The sequence below is a fragment of the Pleuronectes platessa genome, chromosome 15 (genome assembly GCF_947347685.1).
Source record: "Pleuronectes platessa chromosome 15, fPlePla1.1, whole genome shotgun sequence".
NCBI classification, from domain to species: Eukaryota; Metazoa; Chordata; class Actinopteri; order Pleuronectiformes; family Pleuronectidae; genus Pleuronectes; species Pleuronectes platessa.
This window is the reverse complement of record NC_070640.1, coordinates 1,902,636-1,924,575: the sequence shown is the minus strand read 5'-3', so window position 1 is coordinate 1,924,575 and position 21,940 is coordinate 1,902,636. Positions and strand designations below refer to the sequence as shown.

The 21,940-nt window shown below is 43.7% G+C and overlaps 1 protein-coding gene across 1 annotated transcript in view; it reads right to left on the bottom strand.

The window, feature by feature from the left end:
- Positions 1–21,940, bottom strand: part of LOC128457324 (polypeptide N-acetylgalactosaminyltransferase 10) — a 47,057-nt gene that overhangs the window by 13,102 nt on the left and 12,015 nt on the right. Inside the window, exons 2-4 of the mRNA XM_053441974.1 lie at positions 12,697–12,799; positions 11,622–11,760; positions 5,537–5,703 (exon numbers count right to left, since the gene is read on the bottom strand). Of these exons, the coding sequence (XP_053297949.1) occupies positions 5,537–5,703; positions 11,622–11,760; positions 12,697–12,799 (409 nt within the window). The remainder of the gene's footprint in view (positions 1–5,536; positions 5,704–11,621; positions 11,761–12,696; positions 12,800–21,940) is intronic.

Genomic DNA, 21,940 nt, shown 5'->3' with positions numbered 1-21,940 from the left:
ATCGCCTCTTTCATTCGTTTCATTGTGAAGGTGCCTTTTAATATTTCTGTCTATTTCAGGCCATCGTGTGATGAGCTGATGTCGACCTTTCACCGATACCGTTTTATAAAAAGTCGTAAATTACTTAATTCCCTTTTAAAGCATCCACCTAATTACCCCCCCCCCCGTCTCTCTGTCTCTTCCCGGTGCCCCCCCCCCCTCCCAGTGCTGTGTCATGCGTCTTGATTGTTCCAGCTCTCACTCTGTGTAAATGCATTTCTCGTCCTCGTTTATCACCTCCCTCCCTCCTTCCCTCCCTCCCTCCCTCCCTCCACGCTGCGCTGCACTTTCATTTCTCCTGCTGAAACACAATAACCCAATTTGGAACATGTCATAACCGACTCAAATTGCGAGCAACAAATTAGCATCCAGATACACACAACTGATTTGCATGTTATTCCGCTCACTAAACACAAACACACTTCGGCACAGAATCAGTATCTTGTTGGATTTGTCTCATCTCCCTCACGGACACATCTCTCATGTTAAAAATCTGGGCTCCCGAATAATAACTTTCACATTTTTTCCTGCAGAGCTCTGCAGTGGAGGTGAGTAACTGGACGATCCATCTGGAGTCACTGACACGTCTCCATCGCAGGAGGTGCTGGTGCAGCGTGGCTCCCTGGTCCTGCTGGGACAGACCCCAGTTAACCATGATGGATACAGCTGGACTCGCGCCGGCCCCGCTTTAATGAAACTCTGCTATGAAGACGTCTGAGCCCAATAACATGCCAGAGATGAGATATGAAAGGGAAACACGAGGCCGTCCTTGGGCTGACAAAATAACCCTTTTTTTAACCGAGTGGTTTCTTGGTATTTGAAGAAGCTTTACTGAGGCAGCGAAAGAAGCAAAGATAGAAATATTCTTCTTATCTCGACCATTTCATCTTATACAAGTAAAAGAGAGCGAGTGAGTGATGACTGATAAGTTAGAGCTGACAGAGCAGAAATACGAGTCATGGACGTGCAGTCAAATCTTCCTCATGAGATAATGTCAAACAGGAAAATCTAAAATCTAAATTGTGCTTTTCCAGTCGAATATTGCAGGAATATTGCAAACTTCCATTTTCTCCCCTAAAAGAAAACAACGATATCCTAATGAGCACAACTGAAAACACTTTGTGTTCTCATGGAGACACAAAGACAGGTTGTTGAGCCACAATTAATACAGTGATCAATGTGTGGCATTACAGTCTGCATAAGCAATCACAATTTATCAAGTCTATTGAATCACAATTTATCGTCTATTGAATCATAAGGTTCATTAAAAGGTTATTTCTCTGGGTGCACTGGCAATGACATATATATATATATATATATATATATATATATATATATATATATATATATATATATATTTTCTATAATCTCAGTCTCAAGCTGCTATTTTTGATAGATATTAATTATATATTTTTAATCCCTAAAGATGGGAAGATAAATTCAGAACAAGTTAGGGTTTGGTATTGAACTTAGTATATTTAAGACGATAGACAGGTTGACAGTTCCTGGTTTGGAGAACTCAAAAGCATGTGGACAGAATACAGTTTACTGAGTACATACTACAGTACATGAATAGTACAGTATTTTACACTGTGCACAAACTGTAGTAGTGACGACATCAACATTAGAGGAAAAGAGAGTGAAAAGTACCAAGTACCACAAGATGCAAAGTATTTGCTTAAATCATCTTTTTTTATAAAAATGTAAATATAAATGTATGTACTCAACTGGTCTTTGACAATTTATCTTTGCATTAGTCAGCTCAAAATCCCAGTTAAACCAGCTGACTGAGTGGGATGTAACCTCACATCAATAGGCTGCACAGTCTTTGTAGTATGTTCTACTTGTATATATTCGGGTTTGCATAATGTTTATTTTCACAAACTTATAAATCTGGTGTGAATGGTACCACACTAAGTGATCAGCCTTCGGTAATGACAGCCTATCTGTTGATATTTTCTTTCATCCACAAAAGAAAGGTTTCATCTGGAGCCAGAAGCGTCACATCCGAGCGATAGAAATCAGAAACGCAGCGGGGGATGTTTTACTTTTTTTCTACAGTTATTCAAAACCCAGCAGGTGCAGGATATTATTTTCCGAGGGGACAGTGGGAGGAGGAATTGGTCCGTCTCCCGTGTCTGTGATAGATTTCTTCCTTCACGATTGTTGAATGTCCGTGGGAATGGGGATGAAAAAAGGGAAACAAACACTTGCTCTGAGACAATCTTCTACCGAGTGGAGTTTTCCAAGTCAACAGCGGGTGGAGATGATCGGGTGGAGGGGCAGCGAGGTCAGTTACATGACGGAGCTGGCAGATCCACCGGAGTCAGCTTTAGGAGCTTTGTTGATCTGATCCCTGGAAGAGACGGAGGATGGACATCACACCGACGTCCACGTGGTCGTCCAAGTGGGTCGGAGCAGAGGAAGGGATCAGGAAAAGTATAAAATATATTATACTATAGCATTTTGTCAACAAATAAAGAAGTCGTCTTTTGATAAATTATGTTTTTCAGCTGATTAATGTGCAAAAAGTTGTAGTTGTCAGGTTTGTTGATTTAGCCGGTTTTAATTATAACACAGGACTTGGACGTTTCTGTATAAGTTAGAAAATAATATCGAGAGTTGAATATTTAATTCTTTTGTTTTGCTTCTTCCCCCTCAAAGCTGTCAAGTTTTCAAACCAGTGAATTCCAACTGGCTTTTTCCACATTTACATCTTATTCCAGTCATTCCCTCTGTCAGGAGGAGTCGGCTGCCGGCTGTGATCCACCCAAACGTCTCAGCTTTCATCCTCAGAGAAGGTTTTCCTCCTGATTCTAACTCGGCAGCGTTTGAGAACACTACACAACCAGACAGCAGGTTTTCTATTAGCCGTACCAGGGCAAGACCCATCCACATGCATTACTGATTTCCTGTTCTGCTTCAAAAATATATAAAAAAGAAGTTTGGAGACGTGGACTGAGCTTAGAACCTCAGCTTTCCTCTTTAAAATACCTTAAAATATGGAAGAATCTGCATTAGATGATGCCGATGATCATGTGACATGAACAAAAGCTCCTGAAATGCAGCAGAAAATACTTTGATGATTTGAAAATGTGTTTTCAGTTGTTTCCAGTGCACTGAGACGGCTTTGTTCCCAGGAGTGGGTCTGTGCCTGCGGTGCGATAAATAATTGTGACTTCACTGTTTAGCAGAGTAATGGGGTTTTCATTTTTAGCCCCGACTGTGACACCCCACCAGGCATGAAACAACAAATGCAGATGGTGTAACACTCGGGATGCAGAGGCTCACTTTACATGCTGCTGTTTAACACACGAGCTGCTAAAGACTACTTTCAGTTCAGTTCACATGAAAACCACAAGCTTGTTTCATCCATCTACCGTAAACTTTAGAAAAGAGGTGTTTTTACTGTGGGAGGAGATTGATTCTGCTCATATTTAAGGGAAGTTGAGGAATTTTGTTGATCGTTCATTAACATGGTGCGATGGGGGGGTTAGTCTTTGTGTAGATATGCATTATATGACAGCTATTCTTGTTTTAATAAGTGTTATTAGGGTTTAAATGCTCTAAAGTGCAGGAAACTCATTATCCATTGCTGCAGCTCCTCTTTCAGCCGCTGTCCTCTCCTGCTTCTTTAAGGGCTCCTTCCCTCTAAACTTGTTTGGTCCAGAACCTCTGACTTTTCAGTTTAGTCTGAACCACACTGTCCCGACTGAAAGGTGCCGTGGACCAGAGTTCTCACCAAAGTACTCAGATTTAGACCGACTAGGAGAGGAGGTCTGGGTCTGGATCAAACTGAACCGAGACTTCTGTTCACTTGCAGAGTGAAAACCCTTTTTTGAATAGTTTGGACCAATCACAGGAAGTAGAGAAAGCATTTTAACCTTGTAGAAAATTAAAATTGGAGGACAGAAAGACTGAAACATCATAAGTCTGGTTTATGGCTGTAACAAGCTGGAACTCTGAAGCAGAACTCAAGCAGAGGAGGGTTCTCTGGTCTACAGGGTAAAAAAAAAGATGGAACAGCAGAGCACGGTGGGGAATAAATAAATATGAAGACTCCCAATGAAAATGATCTGACCCCCGCCTGGAATCTGATGATCCCCGACACACACCAGTCCCCAACTGACTCCATCACAGGTCCTCACACTCTGCTGGGTTTCCTCCAGCTCGCTGGCTGAATCAGAAGCAGTGCACGTCCTCGGTTCACACCTGTGAGCTCACTGGATATCCACCAAACAGCCAAACCCAACAAGCTTCCCCCCTTCAATAAAACAGAAACTGTAGCAGAGAGAAATAAATAACCACCAGGTATCCTTTGAGTCAAATATGAATAGTTGTATTAATTAGGATTTTGAAAAGGAGAGCGGGGGCTGGTCCTGATGCACGCGGCTCGGCAGCAAAGCTATAATTACAAAACGCAGAGAGAAGACACTAATTAGCACCTCGGAAAAAATATATAACTGCCGCCTGCAAAGCAACTCATCAATTCTTTATCTGCCTTGTGTGGACGGTGAGGTTCCAAAACAAAACCACGTCACTGTGCCGAGGCGGCGCTGCAGCTGCCGGGAGCTTCCTGCCGCGGTTTGAAGGAACTCCATCTTTAATTCCATGAAAGTGTAATATTAAACTCTCTAAATGTCAGATAAAAATATTCCTTCATACCCCTTCTTTCTCCTTCTCCCTCCATATAGTTTTACTGCATTATTTAACATCTCAGGAAATGGAAAAGTGAACAGGAAATGATGCGTCACGCAGCGATCGGGGAACCGGGCTTCATGATGGATATCTGGCTCCTCGGCTCCACTCAGACCCCGATGATGATATTGCACTTGTCCTCCGATTTATTATGTGCAGGGATCAGAGCTGTACATTAACTCCCCAGTTCAGACTGATGAGGGCGTCTGTGTGAGGAACACCGAGCCACACCAGAAACGGGATAATTCTCCGGCTGACCTCAATAACACTAGCGAGGGTCAGAGGACGTCCTCATCATCACCATCTGCTCAGAGGAGACGGCAGCTCTCCTCTGCATAGCAATACAAATGGATAATGTGATCTCCATGTAGCCTGGGAAGGAGCTCGAGGCTTTACATTTAAAACTGATTCATAGACTCAACAAAGTCAAAAGTAAACAGGTTAGAAATCTGTATACAGCTTTCTGAAATACAGACTTACAAGTGTGTGTGTGTGTGTGTGTGTTTGACTTCCTCAGCCTGCGTATGGTAAACTAAAGAAACACGCAAACCTCTCCTGAATCTGATATGTTTTTCTTTCTGACTCGTTCACAAACACTGGACAACAAGTGACTCGGCTTGTGCGTGAGAAAACAGTTCACCTGCACGAAAGAGGGAAAGAGAAAAGGCCACAGACGTCTAGAAGTCCCAGTTATTAAAAGCTCCTCCGGCTGCAGCTGCGCTCCTGTTCGCAGGTGTGTGTCAGTGATGAGAGAGAGTGTGTGTCTGTGTGTCTGTGTGTCTGTGTGTGTGCTCTGTACCTTTGTCGCTGAAGTCGTCCACCAGGATGATCTCGGCGATGAGCTGTGGAGGCGAGCGGTTCAGGATGCTGTGAACCGTCCTCAGCAGCGAGGACCAGCCCTCGTTGTGGAACGGGATGATGATGCTGGTGTTGGAGAGCTTCTCTGCATACAGCTTCTGTTTGCAGCTACACACACACAGACACACAAAACCAAAATCGAAAAATATAAGCGAGGGAAACAGAGAAGGGTTTGTCATTCTTAGTAAACAGACCTTAAATCCAATAGTACCACTTGTTGGAGTGAAACTACAGAAATGGCAGATTGGTTGCAAATGCATCATCAGAGGCAGTTACAGCAAAATAAAAAACCTGATATTAATGCTAAAGAAAATATAAGTTTAGCGCCCTAGAGTCTCAGATGACACCAGCATGAACAAATCACTTGATGTGTCTTGTGTGGTTTCGGGTCCATTAGGTTAATACATTATGTCAAAGTGAAAAATGAAGGGTCTGGTCATACAGGGAATGTTGTGTTGACAAAAAGATGCCAGAAACTGGCTACACCCTTTCATGTGATATATAGTGAAACTCAAAACAGCCCATGACTCTCAACGTGTAACATTTACTATAAAGTATAAAAGCTATACTGGTGATAATATCGTTCCAATATTCAAATCCCACTCGACAGCAGTGATTAACAATCCTCTGGAATCAGTGACACTGCTCTTCTTCCTCATGGTCGAACACTGTGCTGCTCTTTTAAAAACCATGTAATGAATCGTACCCCCTGCTGACTCGTCTTCCACTCGTCTCCCCCCCCCCCCCCTCTCTGAGAAGTCGGGGGGGGGGGGATCTGCACAGACATTAATTATCTCAGAGTCTCTCCGGCCTGTCGTGCTGTCTGAGCACCGCTGGGAGGTCTGCACCCCCCGAGCACTGATGTGGCACCTGGCTGTCACGACACCTGTCACTCTGCTGTCACTTCGACCCGTCACACAGAGACACCAGCTCCTCTCCTCCATACAGAGCATCACTCACCCCCCCCCCCCCCCTCCCGTGTGAAGCATGTAGGACCACGTGATGGAGGCCTGAGAGTCCAGAGCAGCAGAAGTAATTTCTGTTGGCCTGTGCCAGTGACTTTGTCTACAGATGGAAATAAAAACTCCATCTCCTCCCACTAGGCAGACATGAAGCCTTTCTGCAGTGGCTATCTGAGACTGGAGCGGGGGGGTAGATGTCCAGCAGATACACACATTATACCAGTTGTGAGTCGGTCTCAGCTGTAACAGGAACACGAAACCCCTCGAACATGACACCAGATAACATCTTAAACATGCATTTGTTTTTGTTTTTGTTGTGTTTAGTTTGATCCATGTCCCATCCACCTACATGGAGGAGGTGGAGGTGGGGCCACCATGGGACACTGGCTTCACTTTAAGGAGCTGTCAAGTCGTCCATGATGATGATATCCCAGCAAAGTGTTATCTCTTTATCCCAAGCTCTATTCTCTACGCCCCTGGGCAGGCCTGGAGCTGGTGGGGTTAATGACCTGTACTGCACTCAGCCACCAGGGGGCGATCAAGACGATGTTGTCCATCTTTATATACATGTTCAATACATGACTCAGCAAAAAGCTTTTTCTTCTTGAAAAATGAGATGCAAATGTTTGCTTTGCATAAATGAAGCTTGTGCTTATCAAGGTCGATCACTGACTGAGGTGCATCCAAGAGTGTTGAACCATGATAAACACAAAGCCTTGTATACATCAGGCAATTATAGTCGTATGAACGCAGAATGGAAAACATGTTCTATGACTAACGCTTTAAAAACTCATGAGATGCAGGAGATTTATAAATATGAAGGCAAAATGAGAGAGAACATGAATTGTGTCCCGACGAGACCCCGAGAGCGAACACGTTCAGAACCGCTTCCAACATGAAAGTGACAGAGGGGTCGGGGGGGGGGGGTTTGTCAGGTAGAGCAGAGCGCTGCAGGCTGCTCTGTGACGAATCGGGTCAGCAGGTCCCAAGCTGTTTAGCACACGATATTTATAGAGGTTCTGATGTGTTTATTTCCAGTATTTTCTTCTGGAATGAGTCAGAGGAGAGTGAGAAGAAACCCGGCCATGTGGACTGAAGCCACAGGTCCATGTAGATGATAATGTCTCTACAGCATCGGCTCTCTAACACAGGATTCTGAACATTTCCTCCGTGACTCAAGGTTCTAAACTTAACTTCTAAACGCCCGACAGTTTTCACTCCTCTTCATTAATGCTGGAAGTTTCCTGGAGATCCTGGTTGTAGTATAATCAGTTCTGTGTGTGGGGCTTGGAGGAGATGCAGGCTCGTCCATGAGACTGAACATCTTACAACATCTCGACAACAAGGGGACTTCTGCAGAGATTGTGTTTGTTTACTTCAGCTCAGATTTTAACACCAGCATCCGAGGAATCCTCCTTTCCAAACCCACGTATCTCACCACGTCTGAGCTGCTGATCCTGGACCAGACACGTTAAACCTCCTGCTGACATCCTCTCTGGACCCATGATGTCCACACCTCACACCACACTCTGCAGTCTAGTCTGAGTCCAATATGAACTTTCCCACACGTATCACGATCAGTTTTGTTTTAATTAAATCGTAATATATTTATATTATATTTATCCCAAGGGTTTGATAACCTAATCTTAGGAAATCATTGCCATATGTATTAATTATAAATAACCACGATATGTTTCTGTATTGAAAATGTTTTACTCGCTAAAGTCGATGGCAGCGTCAGCTCCCATGTTGTGAGGCTCTATCACAGGGCTGTCCTGCCATCCATTTAAATTGGCCCGCCTCAAATAAAAAAATAAAATAAAAATAATAATAATTACAAAAAAAAATATATATACCTTTATTTTTTTTTAAACTAACAATTTAGTAGTAGTAAATGGCACTTAATGTGCCACTTTGTAGTTTTGCTCTATTTTTGAAGATATTGTACTTTCTTGATTCTTGTTGTTCTGGGTTTGTACCCTTGAATGCACTTATTGTAAGTCGCTTTGGATAAAAGCGTCAGCTAAATGAAATGTAATGTGATGGACTATGGTGCACTGTATTGCAGCTGTCCCTTAGAACGCCGCCACGCCCCCCCACTGTCAACAGTCCGCTCCAGGGCAGGGGGGCGTGGCCCAGACCTTGGTACTTTTTTCTATATGTGGCCCTGGGGATAAAAAGTTTGGGCACCCCTGCTCTATCAGGACATTTCCTCCCTATGAGCATTGATGAACCCACTGGATGTTTCCTGGTGTTTCCTGTGTCAGCACAGATTAGAAACATCACCAACATGTCATCTGTTCCATCCCGTTCACAGTAGATCACAAAGAAAGAAGCAGCATCTGAGGGTCGGCACAGGGGTTCTACTTGTATTCAGTCTTGATTGGGAGGCTTCACTTTGTCCAGATGTGACCAACGTGGTTAAATTCGATTTCCCACCTCCTCTATTCTCGTTACTCATCTTCTTACCGAGGAAACACTCCTTCATAAAATAACCCTGGTGCCACAGCCGTCAGTACGAGAGCTGCTCCAGCGCACAGAGCACATCTATCATCGGCTCTTCACACCTTGTGCACAGATGCAGAGGCACGGGGGGGGGGGGGGGGGGGCATCAATGACACTGATAATTGCTGTCAGGGACGTGGTTTATAAGGACCTAGGTGCTGTGTGCTGTGTAATCAGCTCCTCTGGGAATCGACCCGGGAGGTTGATAACTGGAACACTGGTTCCAAACACTGCCTGTTGTAATGAGCTGGGACGGATCCAGCATGACAAAATGAAGGTGTCTTCAAAACAGGGTTTGATGTTGAGGTGTCCTATTAGCTCCAGTGTTCATCCCCTCACAACATGAGGCAGCTCATCCCATTATCCTACATTGTATACACACACACACAGGTCGAGTTGTGAGGTTGTTGTCGTCCATTTGTATGTGTGTTGGTTGGTTTGTAAGCAAGAAGACAAAAACCATCCTTCCACAACACCAGGTGGAGGATGAGGTCAGGGAGGATGTTAGTTCACTTTCTCTCACATTGCAAAATAGTTTTACCCAGGAAACAATTCACATTGATGAAAATAAATCCTGCAGGCAGCCAATCAGAGGACTGGGATCAATGAGCGTGTGACATTTTGAGCAGTTTGATTGAAATTAAGAGGCCGTTGGGACATTCCAGTTTGAATCTGGGTTTTTGGTTTTCTTAGTATCTAGAGAAAATGAAAATGATCTGTTAAATGTGTCAGATTATCTCTCTCGGTGATTTTGTCTTTAAAAATTCAAAAAACATGATGTTTATCTAATTGTTGGGCCTTGGCAGGAGAAATGCAATCCTCTGAGAACCATTATAGTTTTTAAAACTTTAGGAAAGTCCAGGACAAGTTTAAAGATTGAAGTCGTTCAGATCTTCAAATACTGATAATGAAAATGTCAATGTTTGACCATATTGCAAAGCATTGAATAACGCAGCCAAAGGAAACTTGTTCAAGTTGTTATAAAGCACATTAACGGAGAAGGGTAAACCCTGAAGCTTGACTGTTAGATCTCAGTCAGTTCAGTCAACGTCAAGTTACTTCAAGAAGAAGTTCACCAAGAGAAACTCCTTAGACTTGGGATTCTCAAGCTTTAATACATGACCTACACAGAATCACGTGTACGTATCTATTTATTAGTTAAATGCCTTAAAATCAACAACTTTCTTTCCAACTCCTCAGCAAACTGCAGCATGGACTCGTTTGAGGTGAATCCTCGGGGCTGCCATCGCCGAGAGGCTAGAAAAACAGGCTTTGAGTGGAAAGTTTGCCAAATCAAATCAATTTCCGAACCGTCTGAGTGAATGAAAGTGCTTCTCTACCTATTCAACATCCAGGGCTGAAGGAGATTGCTCCCCGGCCGCTGGCGCTGGGACTTCCTGTTAGATCCAGAGATCAAACTTGGCCAAAAATGACTTCTCCTCCTGAAGTGGATTGGCCATTTGATTCTATGACTCCATCTACGAACAGACTTCCCTGATCAGACCGGCTGGTGAGCAACAACCATCTGCCACACAGCGCACAGGCTGCAGGTTTCCAATCCAGCCAAGGCGGCACCAGGTGATTCATTTTGGCTGTTTGGTTGATGAAGTGCCAATCTGTGAAATAACCTGCTGCAGTCTGTGGCTGGAATGAAACCCTGCAGGCGCCGGGTCCCGGCCCCTCTGAAGAGGAAACTGCCATGAAACACTGGCCGAGGGGTTTAAATTGTGTGGAGGAAAGTTGCAGGGTTGCGAGAGGTTCCTGGAAACTTTGCTGTTTCTCAAGTTAAAGCAAATGGTTTCACATTCTATAAAATGTGGCTGATCGAGAGTTAGGAGGTGGAAATGCACGGAAAACTAAAATATAAAGAAATCAGTTTCTACTTTGGATTCTTACAATCGAATAACCCCTAAAGTTCAATTCCATTTTTAACTGGAGTGATGGTTTTGGTTGGAAAAGAGGCAAATCAACAAGTTGTGAATTTGTAGATGAGATTCAAGGCAGTTTATCCATATTTATCTTCCAGTAGTTGTGTCATGTAATTTGTATAAACTGTCAAAGAAGAAGTGTCATTACAACACAAATAGTAAAGGTTTGAATAGTGGACACCAGACCGGGGTCGGCTTGGAGCTTACAGATCGGGCCGGGTTCTGAGTTTAAAAAAAAATGATATTCAGGTATGAGTCTGTTTTTCACACTGCACTGGAATGAGGGAAAATTGAATTCCTGAAGTGTTGGTTCTGGCTCGGTCAGTTTGGTCTCAGACTTGGTTCGGGTGTGTCAGAGAGTTACCACTGGGCCTGAACTCTACTGCAGATGCATCTGAAAACAAGCTCCAGTGAAGGAGATCAGTTCTTAACTAGTCTCTATGACCGGAGCCTGTGAGATACCAAGAGTCCGTGGTCACGTGTTTGACAGAGATCCTGGTTCAAAGCTCAACTCTGCCACCACTGGTTCCTTTGTCCTGACGTGTCACCTCCTGCCCCCCCCCCCCCCCCCCCCCCCCTCCCCCCCTCCACTGTCTCCCTCCTTAAACAAACACAGACATGCCGGACTCACTTCGGATGCCGGATGTCGGGCACGGAGCGGTTCAGGGAGATCCGGTCACTGACGTAAATGTTGAACCCGTTCTCTCTGTAGGCCTGGTCCACCCGGTCAGAGTCTGTGAGGGGGAACGCCCTCCCCTGTTCTCCATTACCTGCAACAAAGATTCCACTGTGAACACAAGTGCAGGGCCTCGGTGTGTCAGGCCCACTTCACTGTATCCCTGCTATAACCAGTCACACTGTACAGTTAGCAACTTTACACACCTTTTAAATGATAGATCACAACACTAAATTAAAGATATCAAGATCACAAGGTGAGGTTTAGTTTCAGGGGATTTTTGAGACGTTAAAAGTCAAAAATAGGGACATTTTTATCACAAAAAAACATGGAAGACACTGATTAACAAAATTTAAATGAATATAACAACCAAAATCACACAATTAAAAGTCCAAAAAACTGAAGAAACGATATATTAAATAAAAGAGGAACACGAGAGCTCATCCAGTTGTTGTTTACGGCTTAAGAATGAAAATAACTAAATTAAACATGTTCATCACAAACAGAGTACGTTAAAAATAAAAAGCCTGGACTTTAAGAGCCAGAAACCTGCTGATGAAACATGCTGAAATAAATATGAACTCTAATGGTTTTATAGTTTTTACAGCTTCACATTATGCATTTTTATTGAAAAAGCAGAAGCAGGGACCAGTGGACACCCGCAGAAGAAAAACAACGGTCATCATTCACACACAGCTGGTTCCATTAAGCAGAAATTACCCACTTTCCATCTTAAAAGTTACACGTGTGGAGAAACAACTCGGAGACTTCAGGGGCTCGTTCCAGGGATGAACCCATTATCAATAATTTACACTGTTTGTATAGAGGCTGATTTCCCTGAGCAGAAAATAAAACAGAGCTGGTGATTATTGTAGCAGATATGAACTGCATTCAGAGCTCAGATTTACAGCCCTGCTGCCGAGCTGGAGAGTAGTAAGAGAGGAGGAACTGTGTGTGTGTCTGTGTGTGTGTCTGTGTGTGTGTGTTACTATGTATACATGCATGTAAATGAGAGGAGGTGTGGACCCACCGGAGCGGGAGGCGTCTCTTTTGATGGCTTCGTAGTCGTGCCAGTCTTTCCTCCGCTCGCCGTCACGTCCCACCTGAGCATCCTTCACCACCCGGTTGACGCCCTGCAGACACACACACACACACACACACACCAGCACGTGAATGGATGCTGCTGAACGATGTCGCACACACAGAGACACACACATGCATATGTTCTGTAGAGGCATAGTAAAGACATAACACTGCATCACATCCCTGCCCATCGAGATAAAAATAAACTACAGGGGTTTTTTCAGACTGGTTTCCATAGAGTTTAGGTAATTTCGTCTCCTCAATTGAAAAGGTTAAAGTCCCTGATTTCCTTTTAACCAACAGATAAATGTTATGGACGAGTTATTGTGATTAATTTGTTGTCAGCAAATGTTCAAGTCTCCTAAAAACATCTTAAATAGAATTATAGAAATTATTATTTTTGCAATCTCCGCAGGGAAGTGCATTCAAATCTTCAAACTGAATAATCTCAATATCTTTGTTTGCTGTAAAACTTGTTGTGAATCAGTTACAGCAGCTCATCCTCCCACACCAACAAGCAAAGGTTTACACTCCTCAGATAAATCCAGAGTTCAAAATTAACAAGAAGCAGCATCGTGAAAATTCAACATTAGTTCTAAACGAGCTGTAACTTGCACACAATCACTTTAAAAACACTGCAACACGGTTACACAACAATGCAGCACATGCAACAGGATCACTTTATTTTTCCTGCTGCTTCTCCGTCAGCCTCGGTGTCAGCTGAGAGATTTCTCCAGAGCTTCAGCCTCTCGCTCTCCAGCAGCGCTCCGGTGAGAGTCTATCCACAGAAAGTGTACTCTTCTATTTCATGCTTGACGACCCCGTGAGGAGAATATCAATGCTGACGGAGGCCTTATATACACACAACCACACACAACCACACAGACCCACTGCAGCGCCGCATACAAAAGGCAGACGCCGCCTCGTCTTCCACTTAGTCATTCTGCACGCCGGGCGACTTCCAGTGACTCGGCCTCGTGAATTACAGGATCACAGCACAATGGAGTAATAATTAGCTTGATGGGAGGAGGCAATTAGTGAGACACTTTAAATACAAATGGTGCCAGTGACTGCATGAAATACAGTGAATTATTAATCAGACCGCTGGCTCAGAGGAATATGACACTGAATAACAAACTGTGTGTACAGTGTCTACACACACATTGGGTTTGAGGACTCTTGATTGTCTTTGTGTGTTTGTGTTTGAGTCAGGATGGATTTAATCTGATTCAGGGTTTAAGACTCAGGATTAAAAGGTTAGAACGAGTGACATCACACTGTGGAGACAAATGTGTTTGTGTAACAATGTTTTATGGACCAGAATATATCATCCTGAGATATTTGAATGCACAACATAATGGTTCTCAACAGTTCCAGTCTCTCACTGGGAGGTTTTGCTCTTGAGAATGTCCGGAGCAACTGAATCTGTCATTACAGCTCCTCGGAATAATTTTGGGACAATATCCGGAGTTCAGTGACTGAAGCAGCTTTCGTGTTATTGTTAAGATTTGGATCATGAAATCATCAAAAACAAAGAGTCATAACCTTCAAGAGACAAACCACTAAATAGTTGTTGACTTATTAGTAGTTTAAGCTTTGACATGAGATTAAATGTCACAGGATGAGAATATTAATTCAGGATTAATCTTCTGTATCCATAAACCAAAGTTCTTTGACAAATCAGTTTGCCCAACAACGCTAGTGTGTAAGTTGAGATCTGAACCCAGATGAAAAATGTGATTAATGCAATGTAAGAAAAACTGTGACATCTGATGGGACTCTGCACTGGTGACATTGCAGATGCTGTTTCTTTCATGTTTCCATAAAATGTATTTAACTTCAAGTAATCATTTAGTATATGCAGGTTCTTTTAAATGAAATTGCCTTAACATTACAAATTTGATTCCATGTAAAATCCAAACTAATGACTGAATATAATTATTATAAATCAAAAAAATACCTAAATACCATAATTTGTCCTTCACTTGCTTTTCACATCTCTAAGTTTTATATATTCAGAGCTGAAATTCTCTTTCATATGCAGCTCTTTATAATTCCTCCACGCACTTTCCACCCGTCTAGGTCAAACTGACAAACAGGAAACCTTGAGTGTGTGTGTTCGGTGTGTGTGTGTGTGTGTGTGCGTGGGAGTAATAGTGGGAACTGTTGTGTTTCTCTATAGATTTTCAGGTTTCGACCTCAATGTGATTGGCCTTGAAGATTGAATTGAATATCTTTTATTTTATTTTGTTCTTGAAAAGAGCTATACAAAATAAAGTTATTACTATTATCATAATATAGAAACATTTTTCCTCTTTCTCTCTTCTGCCCTCCTCCTCTCCTCTTCTCCTCTCTCAGTCACAGACGCCCTCAGTGTGTCACACAAGAACCTGACAAGCAGCAAAAGTCCATCTGTGCAAGTTTATACTAAAAAGAAGCGAGATTGTGCCGCCCCATTTCCTCCTGATTAAAATTTCAGCGCACGTCGCACTGATATTCCTCGGGGGCTTTTCTCGCTGCTCAACGAGACCTTGAAAAACAAGACAAGGAGAGAAGGAAACTTCTGCAGCGAACGTGTGCACATGTTTAGTTTTGTGGAAGCAGGACGTGGGCGGCTGACTGTAATTGAGATAGACGGTAAAAGAGGATGAGTATGAAAAAGACGGAATAATCTTGAGGAACAGATGGTGGGAAGCGATCACGTGTGTGTGTGAATCAAAGTGGAGGAAGACAAGTAAAAGAACTCTGCACTGGAAAACCTTCAATCCACAGCTCTTGACTTCCATCATGTCTCCATGTTCTCCGACTCAGAGATCGACAGGAAGCTCACAACTCAACCACGCTGCCAACGCTTAGGAATTCATTAAATCTGGACTTGGTGGAAATTTCAAATGTTTCGGGAGAAAAATGTAAAATGAAAAATAACTTGTGAGCTTTGAAACGAGATGAGAAATCTGAAGATTATCACATTTCTTAAATAAGTACTGTGTTGTTTTACTGCAGGGGCGACCTTGGTCTGAAAGCCGACTAAATACTGACATTCAACAAATAATCCTAAACAGAACTGAAGTGGACAAGATGGTGTTTTTAATTTTAATTTAGCTACAGTGAAAGTTTTTCACCGATGAAAGAACACGTTATTTTGTCCATTTTATCAAAACCTTGGACAAAGATCCTCTTTATGAAGGTCAGATATTTGTGTAAGTTCTTGACACTGTCCCAAACAACAACATATTTCAGAACTATATATGTTTTTGTCATCAAAATGGAATGATAATTGTTAAACGCATGTTTTTCTCATATCATTTAGCAGATATCTAGGTCAGAGCCAATCAGAGGTAGAGGAGGATGTGGATCTTGCCAGAGAACATCAACTCCACCTTTCTCTCTTTTGATTACATTTTTAAAGGAGGTGAGCTTCATCTCTCTGAAGATGTTGTGTTGTCTAATTCGACTCATTCACAATAAGGACGCACACAATGTCTTCTGATGAGTTACGTCGACTGTAAGAATAAACGAGTAAAAACAATTTGTCAACGATAAACCCCCCCGACGGGTATCTTTTAAGATTTGTTTACAATCTGACTCGGGCTCTGCCTCCGCCGGCTGCAGCACATTCACAGTCGACTCACACGCCAGCAGAGATGAGGCATCGACACGGAGCCCAACCAAACACACTCATCCGTTTCTCTGTTGTGCTACACAGCAGAGTACTGCCTTCCTCCACTGTGCTAATCACCATCATCACAAAGCCCAGACTCCACGCTGCCACAAACTCATTCCACTCTGGGCATTTTTCCGCTCTATTAATATTCAAGACCCGGCACAAACACAGTGATAGGACGTCGGAGGGATGACACCACAATCCACACCAGGCTGCTCCGTCTCCATCAAGCCCCGCTTTAATTATCTGACAGACGCCGGAATGTCTTGTTAGCGGCGCCAAACAGCAGCAGCACATCTCGGAGGGACAACACCGACTCCAGCAGGACGAGGGGAAGACGCTCGGACGAGCAGGAGGACGGGGACGGAGCTCGTGTCACCCGGCAGCGTGATCCCTCATTAAATTTAATGCAGCCTTTTAGTGGTCTATTTAACTGATGGGGAAAAGGCCACGTGTCAGTCAGTGTTTGCACAGAGATCCACGAGAGACACACTGAGAGTGTCCGTTCATTTGTATTCACACAAGACACTGAGGAAGACACGTATCCTAATCTGCGTAAAATGGGATATTAGCTGTGTCCATAAACTCCGGGAGCGGCCTCCTTCGTGTTGTCGGTTCTACACAAAGTCGTATCCTTCACGGCGCTGCAGGCGACCACTCACAACTTGGGGGGGGGGGGGTAGCTGCCCTGAAATAGCCAACAAAGTTGTAAACACCTGGACTAAAGTCTGCACGAGCTGACGATGGGTTCAATTTGAACTGACAACCGAAGCACCTGGGAGGTATTAATCCTAATGTGTGAGCAGCTGCGCTAGGTGACGTTATTTCCTGTATTATCATACACTGGAATATATTATCATGTTTATACCACAGCTGCTTGCCACAGGAAATACAGAAGATGTGTTACATCGTTATTGTTATTTATTATTTCTGGAGTGGATCCGGTACGATCGACACCTCCCTCACAAATCATCATCACAGATAATTAAACGTCTTCAGTGTTAAAGAGTCTTTTCAGTGACAGTTGTCCACACGTTGCAAACAGGAAGTGATTCTATCTTATTCACCACTAATTAAAATGTGAACAGATAGTTTTACCCCTAATAAGCTGTTCCTCTATTAATAAAAGTCGATACATGACAACTATTGCTACCAAAGACTATATATAAAAGATGGAGGGTCCCACAAGTGAAGCCAAATCATCTGGATCACCCCCTGGTGGCTGGTTGCAGTAAAGGTCATAAGCCCTACAACCTCCGTGTTAGCAGATGGGACATGGACACATTCAAAACAACTGATTTCCCTGGTTGTGGTACGATGGCAACTTCCACGCAAGCATCCGGTCATTAAAATGTGATTATGTAATTTTTCTATCACGTTAAACTCAAAGCTTTTGGTTTTATCATCTACAGAAAGCAGAACCTCTGATGAACCGTGCTGAGGAAGGAACGGGCCATTGTCGGCGACTCTTGAATCGTTAGGAAACACCTGAATTATGACGGTTATGCAGGGAACTGAAATCCCAGGCAGCCTCCGGTCCGCGGGTTTTCATCCCGGTGACCTCGATGGAGGGATTTACCGATTACCACGAGCCTCTCTGAAGCGCTGGCTGCCTAACCTCATTTCCATGCTGCTGTGGTCTCCTGCTAATCTGCCCAGCAGCAGATTATGTTTGCTATTCGGACAGATCGTGGTGGGATTGGTGCTGCTGCTGCGGGTTTAGGCCCTAAGCAGCTGTGGAGGGACATTACGCAGTAATACAGCATCCACATGTCGGAGAGGTTTGCTTCCTCTAACAAGGACACTTTGTCTGAGAGTTTTAAACTATTTGTTTTTCGGTGCTTCACGGGGACAGGTGTTTAGTTTAATTCCTCCGCCCTCTCCATCTCCTCGTTGTTGTTTCCCTGCCATCCTTTCATTATCCATGCTGTGCTGCAGAGAGTCGTCCTGCACGTCTGCTGATTCCTCCCATTCATTGGAACCTTATCGTTATTTGGCCTGTCTGGTTTGAAAGAGGAACAAAACGCTGTCCTTGGTTTTTCTATGTCTGTATTCAGGCCTGAACTCACACACTGTCACACACAGATACAAGCAGGTTTGATTTGAGAGTTACTGGTAATATCTTCACACCTGAATAACCGTGCTAGGTGCTGGTGAAAGGAAGGAGAAAAGGTAGATTCTCTGCTGAGTATTGAATATTTTTATTTATTTAATTGAAAAAGGCAAATAAATATTCTGAGTTGTTTCAGTTTTTGGGGAAAAGCCCATTTGACATTTGGCTGCCTTCCACAAACCCCTGTGTTTCTATACAAAGCAAAAATATATGATAACACAAACACTCATGTGTCTGCAGCAACTTTACTGTTTGTTTGAAGTAGCGGGGGGGGGGGGATGATCACCAGCAGAGAAGAGAGAACACAGCTTTTCATTCATTCTCTGCAGAGGATCAATCCGACCACCTTGGGTCAACACTTCCCTTTTCTGTTTCCTCTCCTGCTGAGAGTCGACAGTAGTTGAGGAGAGGAAGCATTTCTGTTCTTCTGCTGTGTCAGATCACAGACAGCTCCACCCCCAGAGGCACAATTACCTGTCCTGCTCTACCTCAGCCCCTGCTCCTCTCCATCCTCCTCCTCTTCCACCTCCTCCTCCTCCTCCTCCTCCTCTCCTCAGCCACTTCACAGACAAGTCAATTTGACCTGGCTGTCCCGGCTCATCACACACAACCAGGAGCCAACAGTACCCACTTTCTAAAAGTAGTACACTGCACCACCGGAGTACACCTCCACCAGATCCAACAAGCTGTTGGTCCAACTCCAAGGTGAATCATATCCTCTCCTGCAAAGTGGTTTACCAGCAAATGGCCATGTTTGGTTTTGTGAACCTTGGAAAGCTAGAGCATCGGGAAACGGCTTCGTCATCCAAAAGTCTAGACTTCTCTCTCTGGGAAAATATTCTAACTAAAAACTAAAAAACAATCACATTGGGAAATTAACATTTTAGCTCTTTATTAGTAATAATTTCCATCCACAACACACCTGATATCACTTATCAAAGTCACTGTTTCTGCCGGTCCAGGCTTAAACAACCCCTGAGTTTTCAAACTGAAAGGATCAGCAGTGTTTACAAAAGTCTCAGGGACCAAAAAGCTCCAGAGTATCGTGGACACGAAGGGAAAACGTATGAAAGGTGATCCCGTCTTCAAACTATAACGTGTTAGGGTGTCTGTAGCAGTGGAGATGTGGTGCACAGAAATAAAACTCACAACATCTTGGATGAGAGAACAAAGAAATGTCCTTTTGACACTGTTGAGAAAACGGCTTCTTTCAGAGAGAGTTGAACTCGTTCAGTTGTTTGCTTTTGTATTTGTCTTAATCCTCAGAGAAGCACTGAGTTGTAGAAAAGCCAGTTGGGGAGTTTTGACTCTGGATCTGTCTCAAATCTGGGCTCGTCTCCGGGGCTCCAGTTGCTCTTTACCACCGATGTTTGGAGATCTCCGGGTGGGGATTGAGGTTCTGAGACCCCCCTAGAAGAGGAGGCCAGCAGGGGACGGCCACACTGTCTCTCATCTCCTGACAGGCGTGATTATCCACAGCTCTGCCGACACCAGAGACACCAGGCAGAGGACTGGACATTGGCCATGACAGATGGCAGCTTCCCGGCCTTCTTCAGGCACAAAACTCTGCTTGATTACCGAAGCACAGTCACACAGACACGAAAAAGGCCATTTGCAGACGTTCATGTTGTCTGAAACGGTTTCACTCTTTGCAGGATGTTTACTCTGCACAAAAACAGTGAGTCAGAGTTTATATCAACCAGCATCATTGCCAACAAGCCCTTGCCAAATCTGCACCAATTTGCCGCCGAGCAGAAAGGAGAAATGTTTCTGCAGGATTTACGAGACGTCGTTCAGCAGCACAACATTTATCTTGATCTAATTTCACACCACTGATACTTTGACTACTGAACAAACAACTTGGAAAAGAATGTGCATCAATCAAAAGAGGAGAAACAACCCCCCCACCCTGCTTCTTTTAATTTAGAGCTCATGTATCAGACAAGTTCTACTACAACAGGACCTGGGACAGATGTTTATGACAGAGCAGTTGTTAACCTCCCACAGGCAATTTCAAGACAGATTATTCCACGTCATTTAAGTTAAAAATTCCACTTTAATAGGAGGCACAGTGAGATGGATGTGTGAGGGACTTCAGTGGTAATTTACAGCTGTGCTGCCGCTGCCATGATCACAGCCTCGGCTTGGATCCCATCCAAACCCATCTGAGCAAAGTGCTGTTCAAATAAGCTCCTTATCATGTCTGAGGGAGGGGAAGCAGGGAGACACCGTGTAGGGGCCATTAAATGCTGAGCAGTCCACTGTCCTGTCCAAGCAAAAGAGCGAAACCTCTCCTACCCCCCCACGGTCCTTGGATTAGTGCAGGAATGGAATCTGTCCTGCAGGCCCGTGTGGGGTCAAGGTGCAGTGATAGAAACAAACTGCTCGGCTGTAGCATCCTTGAGTGAGGCAATTAATTCTCCCTAGGACATTTTTCCGGTAACACTCCTCCACGAGAGAGTTCAAGCGAGACAAGAGACAAATTTCTGGTTATTTGGAGTCTGGCACAGAAGTGCACTCGAGCTGAATTCCCAGTTTGGTCGAGGTCTTTCTGTTTGGAGATGCATGTTATCCCTGTTTCTGCTTTCTCTGGCTTCCTCTCCACAGTCCAAACACATGCAGATTGGTATTAGGTCCATAACCATAGAGGGTTGTTTGTCTCTCGACCAGTGTCAACTGGGATCGGCTCCCGCCCCCCACAACGCTCAAAGGATGAGTGGAACAGATAATAGGTGGATGGTTATTTGCAGAGTTTACTAGATTTTAGTTTAACCTTTTCAATTACAAATGAGATGTGATTTAATTGCATCTTCACAGGGAAAATAAGGTCCATTAATATCCATTAAAGCAATTAAAACACTTGTTTATTGCAGAAAAGGTTCCTTGGTTGGCTGATGGGGACGAGTTGGCATATCAACAAAGATCTAATTGTGTTCGATTGAAATGATGAAGTGGTGAGAAGCAGTTCATAGAACATCACTGCAGACGGCCCAAGACTTTAAATGATAGCAATATAAAAGATATACTGCAGAGCACAGTGCGTGTTGAAGGGCGATAAAACACAGAAGAGCTGCTGTGACGTTTCTGCTGCTGCCAGTCGTCCATCAATCAATAAACACTACATTGTTTTGAGTCTTGATAATCTCTCACTTTTAATTGTCAAACTTTCCAACTTCTCTGCTTTTCAAAATGTGATGATTTACTGCATGGGTGTGTTTATTACATCATTATTTCTACCGTCGATAAGGTGAAACCAGACATCACTTAGACTCTGGGAGAAGGCTTCGGGTATTTTTCATAAATTTCTGACATTTAGCACAAAAAAAAGACGAGACGGATCAATACAGGAAATTGCAGCTCTGGGTTCTAGGAAGCTGCCTCTCTGTGTGAGGCCTCTCTGTAGGATTGGTTCTA